Source organism: Mycetomoellerius zeteki, unplaced genomic scaffold (genome assembly GCF_001594055.1).
Source record: "Mycetomoellerius zeteki isolate Tzet28-1 unplaced genomic scaffold, Tzet1.0 scaffold108, whole genome shotgun sequence".
NCBI lineage: Eukaryota > Metazoa > Arthropoda > Insecta > Hymenoptera > Formicidae > Mycetomoellerius > Mycetomoellerius zeteki.
Window position 1 is genome coordinate 397,595 of NW_017255996.1, and position 18,879 is coordinate 416,473.

The 18,879-nt window shown below is 29.5% G+C and overlaps 2 protein-coding genes across 3 annotated transcripts in view; one reads left to right on the forward strand and one right to left on the reverse strand.

Annotated features, from left to right (window-relative positions):
* LOC108725437 (synaptotagmin-10) overlaps nucleotides 1-18,879 on the forward strand; it is a 30,778-nt gene that overhangs the window by 2,557 nt on the left and 9,342 nt on the right. The window lies entirely within an intron of this gene.
* On the reverse strand, nucleotides 894-18,169 carry LOC108725452 (adenylate kinase 7). The gene is made up of 12 exons (XM_018452475.1): nucleotides 17,884-18,169; nucleotides 16,169-16,360; nucleotides 15,704-15,845; nucleotides 14,578-14,992; nucleotides 13,845-13,935; nucleotides 12,453-12,803; nucleotides 12,147-12,358; nucleotides 10,712-11,026; nucleotides 9,981-10,132; nucleotides 8,939-9,078; nucleotides 7,234-7,392; nucleotides 894-1,311 (listed from the first exon to the last, which is right to left on the reverse strand). Exons 1-12 carry the CDS (start codon nucleotides 18,079-18,081, stop codon nucleotides 958-960), a joined length of 2,721 nt encoding a protein of 906 aa, XP_018307977.1. The 5' UTR covers nucleotides 18,082-18,169; the 3' UTR covers nucleotides 894-957.

Genomic DNA, 18,879 nt, shown 5'->3' on the forward strand with positions numbered 1-18,879 from the left:
ACATATATCTATTTCTCAATAAAAGTTAATCCGATTCACTCTATGTTTCTTTTTAATACAATTGATACGTGTGTAAAATGCGATTTCGTATCTAAGAGATAAATCCCTTCGAACGGTCAGCTTGAAACTCCTGCTTGTTGCACAACAAAATAGCATAAGCGCTTGAATCCAAAATCAGATATGGGGATATAGAATATTTACATAGAATATTACATAAAATATTTAATGTAATGAGATGAGAAAGTTATGAAAAATTACAATATTTTTTAAATACCGAATATGTGATCTAATTTAAAAAAAAAATACGTAGTAAGAAGGAAGAGATTATTTAAGTACGTCATGTTATATTTAGTTCACATTGCACGTGTCTAAAGACAATGTCACGTCTGGGTGAATATCGGCATTATTGGGTTAAAAAAGTAACGTTCATAAAAAAAATCGTCACAGTTAAGTTAACATAGTTATTATGCATGAAGTTGATATTGAATATCAAAGAATATTTATATTGAACATCTTTTATTTTGACGTCTGAGAATTCGTGATCTTAACAAGATATATTGAAGTAATAAATGATATTAACATGGAATAAAAATTAACCCTCGGAACTCACTCAATTATAAATATCTTTGTCAAAAATGTCAAATAATTAAATTTTCAGGATATCAGATGATGTTACATCTGCAAATTTAGATTGTTCTCATTAAAACATACTTAGTATTCATTTTTGTCATTTCGATTTTTTGAAATTAATTAGTGCCTTTTAATTAGCATAAATTAAATAGGTCTTCCCCAGTGTCAGTAACTGTGTTACAGATTTTAGCGTCATCTCCGGAGGATTAATAATTGATAGAATATCATGAATATATCGAAATACAATTGGATTTTTATCTTTAATTTGCACCATTTTAAATATCCAGATTAAGAAATTATCTTATTATCTATTTTAAGCTATCTACGTTAAGCTTCGCTTTCGATTTCGTCGGTAGTTTGTTCAGTGGAATCCAATTCCTCCTTTTCAGAATCATCAAATCTTTCATACTCAAAATTCTGTTCAAGTATCGACGTCGCATCTTCCTTTCTATCCGCATCTACCTTTCTGTCCGCGTCTTGCATTCCGCTTTTTCTTATTTTGTCCACGGTGGATAATTCATCCTGCCTTTTGAGGAATTGTGTTATGTCTGCTTCCAATCCTTCCCTTGGAAGGACATCATTTTGTTGTCGGCCAATAGCATCCAAGAGCATGCTCATTGTTTCCGTATAATCCGGCTCAAACATTCTTCCTTCGGGATTCTTTTTAAATAAATACTCGGCCTGGAACGAAAATATATTCCTCAGCGTAATACTTTATCCGTGAATTTGGAAGTCGAATATAATAATAATGGTAAAATATTTTGATACATGCAAGATTCATAATAAATCTATTAAATTAATTAAACTTGCAAATAAAATGCAGTATAAAACGTCAATTAATTATAAAACAAAATATTGCGAAGCTCGTTTTATTACAAATGGAAGTGACTTAAAAGCATTTCAAAACTCATACAATTCTCTTTTCAATTAAAATGCGTATACGGAACATTTTCCGACTGTGTTGCAGTTTCTATATAATTAACCCGGCAGATCTCTTCACCCGTATGCGAGAATACGCAAGAATGTAAGGTCGACCTCATAATCTGTTTAGAAACAGATCGTATGTCATCTACAACCGATATTACGACCCACTTTCACTCTCAATGTCATTCCAATGTCCTACTATGCTTGGATTTTTGCATCAGAATTCTTCTCGCGATTCTACGTTGGACAATCCACGCGTCGATTTACCTTCACCGTTTCAATTCTCCGCATTATCGTGAGAGCTTTACCGTTGCTTTATTTCTAGCTGCAACAATGATTGGCACAACAATGCGGCTATCATAAATGCTGCTACATAGTTTTGCCATAAACAATACCTAATGCGGAATCGTTCGACAATAAACGGAAATGGCGAATCTCGATCGACATTTATAAAATGTGAAAGTTATAGGATATTGCGCGGAAGATCGTTACTTATTATTAAGTTTATAATTGTTTATTGTAGGAATGCATTAAACGCTAAGTCAATTCCATTATTTTCTATTATTACGCCAAATTGGTGATTTACGAAATTTAGCAATTAATAATGATAGAAATTTAATGCTGTTCCTTTTGCATTGTGTTTTAAACAACTAAATGAATTATTATCCACCTGAATATTAACACCAGCATGAGGTTTGCCACTATTAATAAATTAGTTACTGTTGCGGTAAGCGTCATCTCTATATTTTACATGTGCATGAATATCTACGTGACGCCAGTACAATACAGTCAATACGGCATTGTATATATCACAAAATGCTCTCTTTCTTCTCTTCCTTGAACAAATGAGAATATAAATCTAATATGTATCGTAAATAATATCACGTATAAGAGATAATTTTAAAATGTTTTTAAAAATTAAAAAATGTTTTCACTTAAAAATGTTTTTAGCAAATTTAATAATGTTCCTTTCTGCATTACGTTTTGAATTACTAATGATTATTATACCTGAATATTAACATCGTTTGCACGAGATTTGTTACTGTTAATAAATTAATTAATGCAGAAAGGGTCTTTCTATATTTTATTAATTAATACAGAGAATTATTTATAAAAATATTATTGGCAATTAGCTATTAACCAGTATTCCTTTTATATTATATTAAATAAAGATATTATTAGTCTGTTTTTAATACAACATGCATTGGTTTTCTTTAATATATTTTCTCTCTCCAGTAGCATTCACATACAATTTAATGTGTTTTATTTAATTTTCTCCAATACGTCGATATTGTGAAATACTTTTTAATAGATATATCTGCTGTTACATCATTATGATATCGAGGGGCTTAAAGTGTAAAACTTGAGTTTTACAAGAATTTGTTAATGGAAAATTGAAACGTTACAACGTAAAAAGGGTACTTTTATTTTGTAATTTTTCAAAATTCCTTATTTTCTTATAAAAATAGCTATATCGAAAGTATAAATAATTTGACTAAGTATTTGCTCTATTTTAAAACTCGTTAACTCATTACTTCTCACCAAATTATCTGCCGAAACGTAAGACTACGATGATGCAATTCATGAAATCATAAAATCTTGTTACATCGCTCATTTTATTTATAGCAATGTGAATGTTACATTATGTTGCATTCGTAATTTTAGCATAATCATGACGTCACATTTCGTGCGTTCCACCTCGTTATTAATTTTCCTCTGTAACTTGGTCCACACGACCGGCAGCACGCTCTTATGCAAGAATGTCTAAAGATACTGGCTTATTGTTGCGTTATCGTTATGTTCTATTACCTTGCAATCTCGTATTCGCTCGTGTCTCGAAATTTCCCAAACAACGTTAGAATCCTGATTTGTTTGCACGCAGTCCGCATAGAAATGATCACATTATCTATACGTCTAAGAGACAGTGTTTTATCGTATTGCGCAGTGACACAGGTAATAATGAGAGTATACGGCTCAGAAAATTTAGTTAAGACTACACAAGTCCAATGTAATATTTAGAATAGAAAACAATATATCTACACGTACGATCTCACGGTTTTTTTTCGTAATTATACGAAATGGCATTTGAAAGTATTTAGTAAGTCGATTTCGAATACATTAGGGAATACGATTAAATCTTTGTAAATCACGAGTCCGTAGTATTGTAGCTCAAGGCAAATACAAAACTCTACTAAAGATATTAAAGACTGTCAAAAAAGTTTATAAGTATTGAATAATTTACTAAATACAGATTGTGATAACATTTTGTTGTTACAACATGAAAAAGTATTGGTGTATCAAAATTTCATCAGACGACGGTTCACCAGATAGAGATCAGTATCTAAATAATTGAGATGATAACAATGATGAAATTTTTATCAGACAGCCAACATTTCTTTCCATCTAATTCAGCTTGTAATGGAAAATATATAGCCGCAATACTCTTGAAATTTGAGTAATTTATTACACTGTTAAATCTATAGTGTCAAATTTAACTTAACGTGAGTCGCCACTGCTTCTACTCAATCACATCGTTATTTTATACTAAAACAATGGTTATATTTGACAATATAGTGTCAAATTTAGCTATCATTTTGGTAAAAAATAACGATATATTTAGTAAGAGCAGTGGCGACTCACGTTAAATTAAATTTGACACTATAGATTTAACAATGTAAACGACAGATCTATCATTTTTATAAATTTATGCACTCATAAAGAAAGGCATAATACTGGCAACTATAAAGGTAACAACTGCACAAGATTAGTACGCATAGTTGAGTAAATTAATATGCATAATTAAATAAACTGTGTAATAGTTGCAACAATTATAAAATAATTTATTTAGCTATGTGTACATTAATTCTATATTAATTCTACACATAATACTTATATACTTGTCATCTTTATAGTGTTACTACCATTATGTCTTTTTCTCTGAGTGTGATGATGAAGAAGATAGATCTTCCCAGCGTCTTTAAGTCATCAAGAATCATAAGAGAGAGATATAAAATACCGTTTTCGAAGCTCAGGTCATTAGATGAGAGAATGGAAGAAATTCTATTTTTTTTTTATCACTAAGAGGTAATACATTAGGAATGATGTAGTCGTAAATGTCCCTCAACAAACAATAACTCTGAATTGCTTTATCCGTTTTGTTCCTACATTGTTCCTTGGCTTGCTCTCTGAAACTGCATTTATATGAAATGAGTATCTTTTAAATAATGAATTCTGAAAATTGGACATATTGCTACAATATCATGGCATACTAATTTACCGAATCGTTGGAAAACGTTGAAGATAACGCGAATTTATTTTATCGATATTGTATTTCCCTTTCCTACCGCTCTGACTTCTTTCTGTCTCTTCTTTTTTCTCCTCATATCTTTTCTTACTCTTGCTACGACTTTTATTTATCCATTTATAAAATTATCTATATATATAATAAGAACTTTCTATTACCAATTTTAATGAAAAAAAATCACTGTCTAAAAGAAAACATTGTAATGAATTGAAAGTGGACAAGAACTTTCTCCTACGTAGGCGATTTTAAGATTAGAGGAAACAGAAAATTGGAAAAATGAAGATGTAGATGATGAGATTCCTCATTCGCAAAAAGGTTGTAAAGCGGATTACAGTGTTTTGCGTAGACAAAATTTATCTCAGCAACATCAAGAATATGCCGTATATTTATTTTTAGTTAAATAATTGTAGTCTAATAAATTGTAATCTAATAATATTTATACATGACATTTATATATAAAATTGTTTAAAATATTTTATTTAAAAAAATTAAAATATATACATAAAATTAAATGAATACACAAAATATACTTAAAAAAACGAAATTTTGTCTAACACTGAATTTGCGATAGTTCAGATTGCGTTTGTATGATCTCTGAAGAGATCGATCGTGAATAATAAAACGAATTAAGACGATTACTGAAGCTGATAGTGAAAAAAATTGCTTATGCCCTTTGCGTTTCTCCGTAATAGCGGACCGATCAAAACCGACGAAGCTCGAAATCATGAAATTATAGATAGAAGGTCTCGATATGGTCGACAGAGAGCCAAGAGAACGGTCATGCTCTTATTCCCCTCGTGGTTCGATCCTTCGGAGTGGAACGACGTCTAATCGCGAGCAGCAACCTATCGATTTCCACGGGAATGGGATTTGAAGTGTGAAAGTTGTTCTCGCATTTGCACATGTGAAAATGTTCCTTTCGCTGCGATTGCCGAACTGTGTCGAAAATCTAACGGAATTGCCTAGTTTGGCGATTTCTTAAAGTATATATGTATATTCGCACAGCGAATAGGTCCCAACGGAATTTTATTCGATAGACATGTTCGTGTGTCTAACGCTTTCACTTCCATTAATTGCAGTCGCACATATATACGCGCACATATGTACGCGAGTTATCATTTTTTATAATTAATCCGTAATGAGAACATGTATTTTTTGTGACGCTAAAGAAATATATAGGTCCTTGGGACCTACCAAAGTTTTTTTGTTATTAGTTTTAGAGGAAGTTTTAAAATTTTTAACTATATAAAAAATTGCAACGCTGGATAAAAATATACAACGATAATTAACCTACATAAGTAAAACAAAAGAAAAAAATTGTGAGACATAAAATTATTCCAATTCATTACGTCACGTAAAAATTAGAAAAATGTCCCAGGGTTACCAGAATCCATGCATATGTTTCAGTTACGAGTAAATTCAAGCACAAATTTTCGTTTGAAATGTCGTTTAAATTTATCAATTATTATTTAAAACTTTTAAATGACAAAAGTTATTACAGGGTATCTCGGAGTATCTTTATGCTTGTTTAAATGAGATATTGTTATATTTATTCAACAAAATTCTACGAACCTTTTAAATATAACGAGACATTTTTAAAATTACTTGTTGTGATGAAAAAAAATACACTGCGATGTAACATCCTTAATGGACGTATTTTTTAATCTTCAAAAGAAAAATAACATACATTTGACAATATAAAATTTTTCAATAATTTAAAACATACATAATATTTTGTCAATAAATTTTTTACGGTACGCAAGCTTTTTCTATTATTTCAGCATGAACCGATTACGACAATGTCATAGGACTATCAGCGCGAAATTCGAGCACGCGTTATGAAATGTATTATCTTGTTTTGCAATAATTATTGACATATTTGTAAAAAAGCTTATCTTTTAACTCTTGCTATTCCCGGACATTAATAACTTCCCGTTTGGTAAGGGATAATCGTCAAACGTCTTGTCGTTTTCTCGAATATGCCAAACGAACTGTGAATTTAACCGAATTAAAAGTGGGTCACTTGATGTAATTTTATTTTAGAGTTCCTTCAGTACAACGAGTTAAATTCGTTTAAACTGGCGGAGTTTAATCCGTCAGAACGCAGCGATACTATAATTTATTTGTCACAGCGCATTGTGCGAGTTTGGCAAGTTAATTTTACTGTATTTCTGCACGACGTTTTTCGCTTTTGCTTTACGTAATTTTAAACTATTATCTCAACTACCAATAAAACAGTAATTGGTGACGCTTATGATGAAAGTGTACGTATTATACGTCTTCCGTAATTGAATACAGTACGTACAGTATTTCCGCAGTAATAATAGGACCAGGAATGTTGATAAAAGATAATAAACGATAATATATGTACTAACCAGAAAGTCTATTGGATCCTCCGGTCGTAACTTTGCTACTTCTATCAAAGCTCCTGTTAGCGTTGGAAAAACGTACTTCATCAGATACTGGTGTAATGGTTCTGCTAAAATACAAAGTCTCTCCTCCTCCTCTAATTTCAACTTCTCCATCAGGTTTGTCTGTAAAAGACAATTCTTTATTGGTCACGAGATTTATATTACTAGATTACATGGCATATGCTGTTGACAGTCGAAGAAATTCGAATCCAGACGAATTAATTTTACCCTTCCCTCCAGAGTTGACAGTGGATCTATTGAATTCACTCAATTATAAAGCTTTGTCAAAAATATCGAATTTAATCTTTTTTATGTTAAATCTGCAAATTTGAATTATTACTATTAAATTATGCTTAATACTCATTCTTGTTTATATACCATTTCTTGAATCGTATCTTGAAATTAATTTATGGCTTTTAATTAACATTTCTTACATTGGTCTTACAGATACACAGCGTTAATTACTGTATTACAGATTTACGCTTTAGAGGGTTAATTTAGAAGACACATTTTACAATTAGTAAAATTTTCATTTTAATAAAATAATCATGAATAAGAGAAATATCTGAGCTGACATGTCATAAGATGAATATTTTACAATGACTAACACGAGAAAAGAAATTTTGTTAGAATCTAGATAATTTAATATATTTGTGTTATATAATATTTTAGAAATTTGTTCTTGATTCTTGTTCCGATCTAGCTGAATGATTACCGTTGTATAATTAGGATTTTACAAAGAGTCATCTTATGAGCGGCCAACCGTGATCGATACGCATTTGCATTTGCCGCTAGCTTGAATCACTAATGTATAAACTACAAGTACAAGCTTCGTATGCAAAAAAGTCCCGTAAACTTCAAACGCGACTAATCTAGTCGCGTAACTTTGCCAGATATACGTGCAAAAAATAGATTAATATTGCAAGCGAATACTTCAACTCATCCGGTTCGTTTAATCTTTATATCCGTTTACGAACTACTAATTCGCCTTCGAAAATGATTTTCAGATTTGAAAATTTTATGCTGGTTTGCAAAACGATATAATACGAGCATTGCAAACATCTAGCGGAAATATGTAGGAAATGTTGGCCTAGTAGAAATATTCGTCGTGTTGTATGGGATCAATAACGTGGCGTTCATGGTTGACGGTGCGATTTCATTGAAAGAAAAGCCGAATATCTGCTTCCAGAATCACGCCCAGCTAAGCAGAAACTTAATAATTCATGCTGTCGTGATTACGTTGGATAGATTAAAACTCGCTTATGACAAACATACATTGCAATAGTAAAAAAAAAATAAGTAAGTTACCATATACTCTGATTATACTGATTCTATAAATTATATTCTACTAGTTATTGCAAATGTGAACTTATTTTAATTTCATTGAATCAAATATATTATATCGGTTTATACTTTAAGCAACTGAAGAACAGTTTGGCAATTTTAATAATTAAAATGGCTTACATACAAATAATTTATGTACATCGGCAAACCTGATATTAAAATATTAATATTAATTTTGTGAATTAATTTATTATCTGTACAGTACTAATTCAATAATTCCTTGAACGTATGAATATTAATAGAAAATGCGGAATAAATTAAAATATATTTAATTACATATATAGTTATAAAATTTAGTTTCTATGTATTGAAAGTATTTACAAACCCATTCCATCATTTTCTTTTCACGCTGTCTTTTACATTCCAAAATTTCTCGCTCTTTTCGCAATTCTTCCGCCACTTCAGCAGCTTGTGTTTCCGCTTCAGCGCGTTTTCGAGCAACTTCCATTTCCTCAGCTGTTGGTCCTAGAAAAAAAGTATTTCAACGTTGTAATTTCTAATATTGCCTAAGAAATAAAATTATAAAAGAACAAACATGATAACTTAATAATAATAAATTCTAGAATAATAAATAAATTTTATAAGAACTTTCTAATTGCGCAAAAGCTTTTTTCATTACCGTTATATTGAATCAATAAAAAGTAACTTTGATATTATTTTATTAATCCGTACAAGAGCCAATATCTTCAGTTAACGCTAATTGAACTGGATGTTATATTTTTTTCTTTTTGCAGATCACAGATATAATTACGATACGCGCGCGCGACAAAGAAAAAACGAACTAAGATTGTCCAGCGGCGAAAGAATCAACCTTTAGCTAATGAGAAATACAAGCATATTAAAAATTAAGACCGCTGAAATTATTACTTGATACTTTGAAGAAAAATTTTATTTTGTGATTCAACATCTTCATTAAAGAATAAGTCCTCTTTAATAAATTTTACTGCGAACGATAGGAGATGTCATCCCGTGATATTTATCTTTTCGTCAGTTTAGATGCGGTTCACTGAAAAAAAATATAGTCAATTTTAACAAATATTTAGTTCAATACTGGCAACTAAGTATTTATTAAATATAAAGATATATTTATTTGTTACAAGAAACATTAATTTGATTTAACAATCATTCTTTTTACTGAACAAATATTTATTTACCGTAAGTAAATGTTTAGTTGGCAGTATTGAACTAAATATTTATTAAAATTGTCTATATTTTTGTCAGTGTAGGAATAATGGGCGTACGGTAACAGAACATGCGCAATAATATTGGAAACGAGTGGAAGACGTTGATGCGCGTATATGGATCGCGAAGTATGGAAAAAAATTGAGATGACATCAAATCGGGAGAGAATATGAATTATCGCGCACCATAATTTCTTGGTTTTCCTAATTTTTCCAGGCACCGATAAATCGTAGGAAACATATCCGGGCAAGTGTCAGTTTCCACAGAGATGATAAGTGGATGGATTTCCATTTCATCGAATAATTGTAATGGCGTGTTATCGTCCGTATTTCTCTTCCTAGAATATCAACCGTAATCTAATGTATGTACATTTGTTGCATAACTTTTGTACAAATAAATTTTCACATTTTAACGATCAATAAGTTATTTACACAAACTGCATTTGCACAGTTTTATCTGTTTGCAAATGCATAAAAAAACTATATAGATCACAATAATGATTAATTTATTTTATTATTTAAATTATTATTTAAATACAGTTTGCAGAAAAATAGAAGCAGGTTTTTATTAATATATAAAAAGCATAAAAAGCATTCAACTGAAAATTCTTTAATCAAATTAAAGTCACTTGAGTGAGTTCTGTTTTAAGTTGTGTCGTAGCGTAAAATAACTAAATTGTCACGTAATTTTTAACTTATCATGATGTATTTGATTTTTTCACTTATTATATTTTTTGCGGATGTAATTGATTTTTATCCATGCATTTTTCAATCCCATTTTCGCGAGATTGCAAGTTAACTTCAATATCGATTTCTTCGTCAAGCTATCACGATATGAACCGTAGTTCTCTTTTTATGAACGTAGACACTTTTAAGCCATAGATGTTTCTTTTCCATCTCGCATACATAATTAATACCTGTATTCTCCCATGCGTCGTAGCATGTGCTCCTCCGTATAATGTGTATTTTGTATTTCCCTTTCTGGACGATTTATGATTCGTTCCTTCAAAAACTCATCACTCGCTTCCAGAACGACAATCAATTCCGGTAGAATTGCCGTATTAACATTTCTAATTTCGACATTGTCGTCCATGAATTTTTCTTTGATTTCTTCTAAATCGTCCTCGCTGATAAAAAATAGATTCCTGGCTTGTTCAAGGGTCTTCGGGTGTCCATCCATCACATAACCTTGATTCAAACAATCCTTCGAATTCAACCGGCTTAGGAACAACCTTTAACGTTGATTGATATTTCTATTATCATCTTTTTAACAGTACAAAATTTCGTTTCAATTAATATTAATTGAATTATTTGTTTTAAAAGCAGATAAATTTTAAATCTTATTAAAATATTTTAAAATTTGCAGCCAGAATTTAACAATTATAATTTTAATCTGTATTTAATCTTTCGGAGCTGACAGGTATTCATCTATTGAATCCATTCAATTAAATATAATTGAGTAACTCCAATAATTTTTAATTTATAGATGTAATAAAGAATGTATGTTACATCTACAAATTTGTGCGAATTAGTGTTATTAAAGTAAACTTAGTATTTACACGTACACACATTATTTTTTATACGAGTTATGTTATTTTGAAATTTATTAGTGCGTTTCAATTAACATGAGTTAAATGAATTTCATAGACTCAACATCAGTAACAGATTTTGACGTCAACTCCGAAGGAGTAAATGTACCTATAGAAACCCTGTTTCTATAGAAAATAATTTAAGTATTATTTTCGACTTAAGAACTTTCTTGCAACATGTCACATCTACATTACAAAGTTGGCGAAGCGTGGTTTGTAACCTACGGTGTATAATGAAATTTATTCTATCAATGTTGGTTAGATATCAATGTTGGTTAGATGTTTACGTCGAAACTTTGATGTGTATATTGTGTAACTTATCTGACAAGAGAATAGGTTCAAAAAAATGTATAACGTTGTATGCTCGAATTATATCTAGCTACTCCATTAGTTCCAGAAAATGTGGAAAAAATATACAAGAATGCATGTTCATTTATTACGAATTTGCACGTTTTTTATTGTACATGCATTACCGATGTATCGATCCGAATGGAACGTAACTGAGCACGTAAATGAGTTCCCCTTTTGTGCAATTAGCGTTTTCGGAGGAAGCCATTCTAACTTTAACGCGAACTGGACCATTGCATCATTATGTTAATTAGATAACGCGTCAATGTGATTACAGCACCGCAACGTAGGAAATGAAGTTGATTAACGATGTGAACTTCCTAAATATACGCGAGCTTGCGAAACTAAGCTCGAATAAACGTTGCTGAAAGCATAGAAGAATTTGTAGAACTAGCATATTATAATATTTAATCACTTATTTAAGATGGTATCGTTTAGGCGGCCATTATTCGCTGCCATGTTGGACCGGATCTCATCAATCTCCTTTTGCAATCTTGCTAGGCTGACTTCTCTTTTATCATCTGCTTCTTCTTGAGTCCTTTTATTCTCGTCATCTGCGCTTTCTACTGTATCCCTTATGTCATCTTGTTGTCCTGTACCTTTTTCCACAGCTTCAATGTCGTCGATCTTAGAATCACGATTGCTGATTTTATTGCTAATTGTTATATACAGAATGCGTATTGATAATGATTGGTCTTTTCGCGAATAAATACACGCTCACCAATTTTTGGATTGCATCGGAAATCAATGTTTTCACGTGAATATAATGTATTCCATAATGATCTGCGAGATATCGAGCAACCCGTGTTTTCCCAGATGCTGGCGGACCAAGAACGACTATTTTCACTGGGCGTAGATTTCGCGCTGTTTTATATTCCTTTATGACTATGTCTACAACGTCTCGAAATGGCATCTCAAAATACCAGCGTATTCGGTCAATGATGTACACAGGATCGATATTCAAATCCACTGTCATTTGATCATACACTTGCTGTGACACTTCCGGCAACGAAAGAGCTTTTTCTTTTGATACACTTTTTACATTACCGGTAGTTAAGCCCTGACTGATTTGCTGTTTACAAACATATTAGATAAAAGTGCTTTATGTATCGCATGTATATATATTTTTAATTTTCTTGTTTTGTTTTGCAATATCTTGAAAATTTATTTTACTTTCAAAGTCTCCTTTTCGCGTTTTACTTAAGTTAAGACCTGACTGACTTTCTGTTTACAATCACATTAATCGGAAGCTAAAAATACTTTATGTATCGCAATACATTTAATTTTTAATTCCTTATTTTATTTTGCAATTTCTTGAAAATTTATAATATTTTACTTTTAATAAGATATAAAAAAGTAAAAATACATGATTATCTTATATATAATCTATAATGTATAATTATCTATGTATGTATAACCTATATACATATATAATAATTATCATACAATATTTAATTATAATAAGTACACAACATTGTGCACTTTTAATATTTTCTCCACTAAATATAAACATCATATTAATTATTTTAAAAATAAAATGAATGTATTATACTAAAAGTATATACATAATAAGTACAAAATGATAATGCGGAAAACTAATACATTTGCGTTTTATGAAGATTTTTACACAATGAAATAGTTTGCGGTATGCAAATCTTCACAATAAAGAAAATATTCGTAAATTATTGTGAAAAGTTAATATTCTCTATCCTTCAATGGACTTGTTTAAAAAAAAAATTAACTCTAAATACTTGATTCCTTGCTCCGTATTACTTGTGTAAACCAGTTTATGCAAGTAGGACGAAGAATGTTTCAAAAACTGGTTTGCGCGAGTAAAGCTGAATATGAATCAGATTATTAAAATCAACCCCCATTTTGAATAATTGAGGTCAATATACATTCATGCTAAAAAAATAAGGAGATAAAGATTATCCTAATAATGGTTTTCAATTTGTCCTTTCTCCTTATTGCAAATATGCATATATTTAATCGCTCATAACATTGATTTTGTTCTATTTTTTTGTAAAATAAGAAATATAATTAAAAAATGTGAAAAAATATTTTATATAATATTTTTAGTATTTGGTTTGTCAATAAGTAAAAGGATTCGTACCTTAACAATCGTATTTTGAGAGATTAATTCCCGTTCTATTGCCACGATATATCTCACCGGAGGCCAATTTTGTAATACTGAGGATACAGTTCTGAAAATCAAATTATTTGTAACAGTAAGCGGATTTGATTAACCAGACAATTAGAACTCCAACGTATTCAAATAAGCTTACGCTAACATCCCATATTGAGATATGAAAATTTATAGAATATTAAACTTTTTCAAAGATCACACACATAATATTAAACATTTCGAAATTGTGATATTTATGGTATTTCTGGAATTTCTAAATAATATTATATATGCATGTAATATAAACTATTTTATTATCATTTTTATTGTTATTATTATTTTCATAATGTCAATTCTCTTTAGAGAGAGTATATTACATATATAAAAATATTGACTTACAAAATTGTGTTTTCTGATACTAAATGCAAAAAATAAAATTAATAAAAAATAGCATTATATTGTTATAAAATTTTATTACAGTATTACAATATTAATGATCCGGTTATATAATATTAATAATTTGGTAATACTAGATTTAATTCAAATTAAAGGTGATATTAATGAGAAAAAGTTTTATTGCATTATTTTATATTGACATATTGAAAATAAGCATTAAGTTTCTTATATAACGTATTTCAAGGCGCACCTCAAAACAGATATCAATATTACAATTTCTCAAACAAGATGAATGTTCTTATATTTCTTTTCTATTATCACTCACGCGGCCAAGTCACGAACGTGTAAAAAAGGTATCTTGTTTCGCCCTTTGCCAAATATAGGTAAGAAAGGCGCATTTTGCCATGCCATTTTAAAGAGATAATGCAGTGGACCTTCCTCTTCGCCGTATGTGATACCGCAGCAAATAATCAGCGTTCGTAATTTGCTCTTTAAATTAATGATCTTCTTCACAGCCACGACTTCTCTCTCACATTGAATGTGTTCCTTGTAATTCGGATGAGGTTTTCGTTTTCGATAATCTGCTTCTGTGAATGGTAAATCTGGATCTGCTGGATCTAACGGCTTCGTGAAAGCCCACGTCATTATGGTGGAAATTAAAATAAAATGTCGCGTTGGCTCTTCTCGTTTAAAAGCTTTTGGCGATTTCTTTTCCATACTTTCCAACATGTTAATAATCTCTGAAAGTAGAAGAGACCTGTATTTATTGTGTCGATAAAAGCTACGTGGCAAATTTTAAAGCCAGTTTTTTATTTTTTAATAATGTACGTTTAACGCATCAAGCAGCTTCTGTTTACTAGATACTTAAACGGTAAAGCAAAGATATAAATATATCGTTATTTATTCCCTAACAGAATAGAAAATGAAAATTTAAATAACAATAAATGACATTAGGTATGTAAATACACAGTAAGGGAAAAACCTTATGAAAATTTAAACAGTGTGCATGTTAATTCATAGTAATTACACAATGTAATTTAAAAATGGGTTCTTTTTTTCAATGCTCAAAATATACAACATTATTTCAAGCTGCGTATTTTTTTAATTAAAAAATTGTTTATTATTTTAATAATGAAAAATTTATAATTTAATATAAATAATATACTTTAATATTTTCTTCTCTTGACGTCACGTTAAATGTAAACATGCGGAAGAATAATGAAATTACACTAGCCCTGTCTTAATTATTAATTAAAGCGAATTTCATTCTCAAACTGCGTCTATCACAATTTGCAAGAAACGGCGGAAGGATCTGATTCAATGTTTAATGAAATGTATTGATTTAAAATGCAAAAATTTTATTAGAAGTAAATAATAAATTAATTTTTTTACAAGAATTATTTTTCTTCTTACAATCTTAAAATGAAAATGGTATATTTGTATTAATGTACCCTTCAAAACCCAACATGCTTCCTTGATCTGGTCTGGTTCTTGTGTAATATCGTAGATAATAATACCGCAAGTCATTAATTCAAATAAAAGAAGATCTTTGTCATCCGAGTTGACCACTATCACGTCCTCTGGACACGAGTACTATCGGAGAGCGACAAAAATCAAATGATATTATGTATTAACAAATTTAACATACTTTTTTATTGCAGATCTCTTTACTTTTTACAGACGTTTCTCATTTTATTTTATCACTGATTCTTATATCACGTAAAATATATAATGGCGCACGCACAAATTTATAATCTCAATATTATAGAATTAAACACATAATATATAATAAAAATCCATGCAATAAGAAACATGTGGTAACGAATCTAAAGATGAAGTTAATTTCGAAATACCGAGAGATCTTTCGATATTAAACTTGGGGGAACTTGAACTTCAAAGGAACTTAAAGATATTACCTTGCGATCCAGAACTGTACCAGTAACTTCATATTTTCTTGAACCTTCTGCACTCTTGCTCGGCCACTTTCTTTTCTCTTTCTCATTTCCTTCTACAAACTCGTCGCCATCGTTCTCGAATTCATCTTCTCCGTCTGGTGGAGTGTCTGCATGTATACTTAGCGGATCGATGTAGATAATATCCGACAGTATCTATGAATGTTTGCATTTAAGATAAATTTTTTCACAATATTAATTATACAAACATTTTATTTAATAATTAATTTAAATATGAAATTTACGTATGAAAACTATTTGCGAACTTTCATTTACGTAAATATAAATATATTACTTGCGTAAATATAAATATACACGCATCATTTTTTTAGATTAGTCATATCTTGTCATAACATTTATACGCAAAGAAATTATCTACATGTTAATCAAATTCTACGATCTACTTTCAAAGATTTTATAATGGAAAAGGAAAGATATTGCCGTTGTGTATTTAATGAAAAGTATGAATAAAAAGATATTGCGCAATTATATCTAGTCTATTTAAAGTCTACTTTATACAGCGTGCCTTTGAAAAGTTTTTTTGTACGCATCAGCGTACATCTTTTAGTTAAAATTCTCTGGCATCTGAAAGTAATTTGCCAATGTATATTGATGTAATGATAATTTTAATTACTAAACCACAAACACAAATATTTATTTCATAAATTGCACTACATGATGAAAAATAATAAATCAACTAAACTACTGTAGGAAATGCTGGAGGGTAACTGCGAAAGTAATAATAATCACCTGTCACTTTTCATGTAATTTTTATACCTTATGGAAAGTGATATAAAGCGATTAGCTCATATAAGTTATATGGTAACCTTAATCAATGTGATTAAGAAGGACAAATTGAAAGATTTCTTAATTTCTCTTTTCTATTGATTACTGCGCAATAGTATAGTTAAAATAATTAAATTAAAATAAACTTCTGATTGTGTCATGGCTTTCAGCATCAAGTATTTATATTTTTCATGTTTTTCAAAGCAATGTGGTATTCGCATATTTTGGAACATATGATTCAAAGCGAGATGATACACAATGCATTTCATACTTGAATTGCGTAACTAAACTCCTTTCAAAATTACTAAAAATATTATTTAATTTATTATGTTTTTTACTTTTTTTAATTATCTAATTGATACTATTTTTGTTAATAAACTGCATTTATTTAAACGCATATTATTGTTTTAATATGGATCCTACATAAAAAATATATATACCTATATATGTATGTACATGCAAAATATTGCCGGAAGCAATTACGAAAATAACGTCACAAAATTAAAGTTGAAAATTAAGATGAAAATAATATTGAAAAATAGACATAAAATAAAAATAAATATTATTTTTATAATCTTTATTTAAAACATTTTCTAATGTATTGATAAAAAATTTATAGTTTATTCGTCAAACTTTGTATTAAATTCACATTTAAAAGTAAAGATCTTTATAAAAAGTGAATTGAAAAATATCTTCTTAAACGAAAAGAAGAGTTATTAAGATTTATAATACAATTTTTTTTATTTCATTACAATTCTGTTTTTTTATTTAACAAATAGAAAACGAATTTATTTGAACCTAATATTATACGATAAATAAATAAACATACATACACATATATATATTTATATTTTATATATATATACATAAATTTTATTATAATGGATACATACCTCAGATAATATCTTTCCATGATAACTGTCAATATGATTGATGAAAATACGCCAAGGCTTAAAATGCGGTTTCACATTTCCAGTTGACAAATCAAAATCCTTTTGTCGTTTTCGAGCCTCAAAGCTGGACAGATTGTTCAAAGTGTCCGCAGCATTTGTTAATTTAGTTATTGATATATGTTTTTGTGTGCTATCCATATTGGCTAAATAAACACACGTGGCATGTACCTATTACATCACAAATATACGGTATTTTGATATGCAAGGTTATGTGAGCTGTGAAAAACGTTTTGCTGTCGACATTTCCGAATTGTTGGATTTACAACTTCAATTCGATAAAAGGTAGAAGAGTTGTTACATCAGACACATACATATAAAAATAGAATACTATAAAGTTTATATTATGAATTATGCATTATAAATGAAATAATACAACTATGTTGTAATAATTAATTTAAATTTATTAATAGTCTTTTTAACATGTGTATAAAAAGCGATGTATTTATTTATGTTTAATTTATGAGTATTACAAGTTTTCCTCATTTCTTTTTCTAGACTTTGAAATTAAAAAATAAATAAATAGGCGAGGAAAATTACATATATCTGTACTGTATGACAACAGAAAAATATTTACGTAAATTTAATTAATATTTTGAGTCATTAACTTCATGGAACGTTATATTAATTCAAACGTTAGCAAATATATTTATTAACAATAGGGTTAACAAATATATGATGTGAAAAGTTATACATTCGAGAATTATGGTATGGTACAATGGAAATATAGGGATCATATCTCCAAAAAAACGCACGTTTTCAATTTTAAAACAATCCCTCTGAGAAAAGCTACTCACGAAAACTGAAATTACGAACAGCGAAAACAAAAAGTATGTTCCTCTGAGCGTAAATCGTCGAATAAAACTCGAGAGCTTATTTTAAACGATTTATAATTTGAGATAAAATCTAGGACAAAATTCTATTTATAATATTGTAACT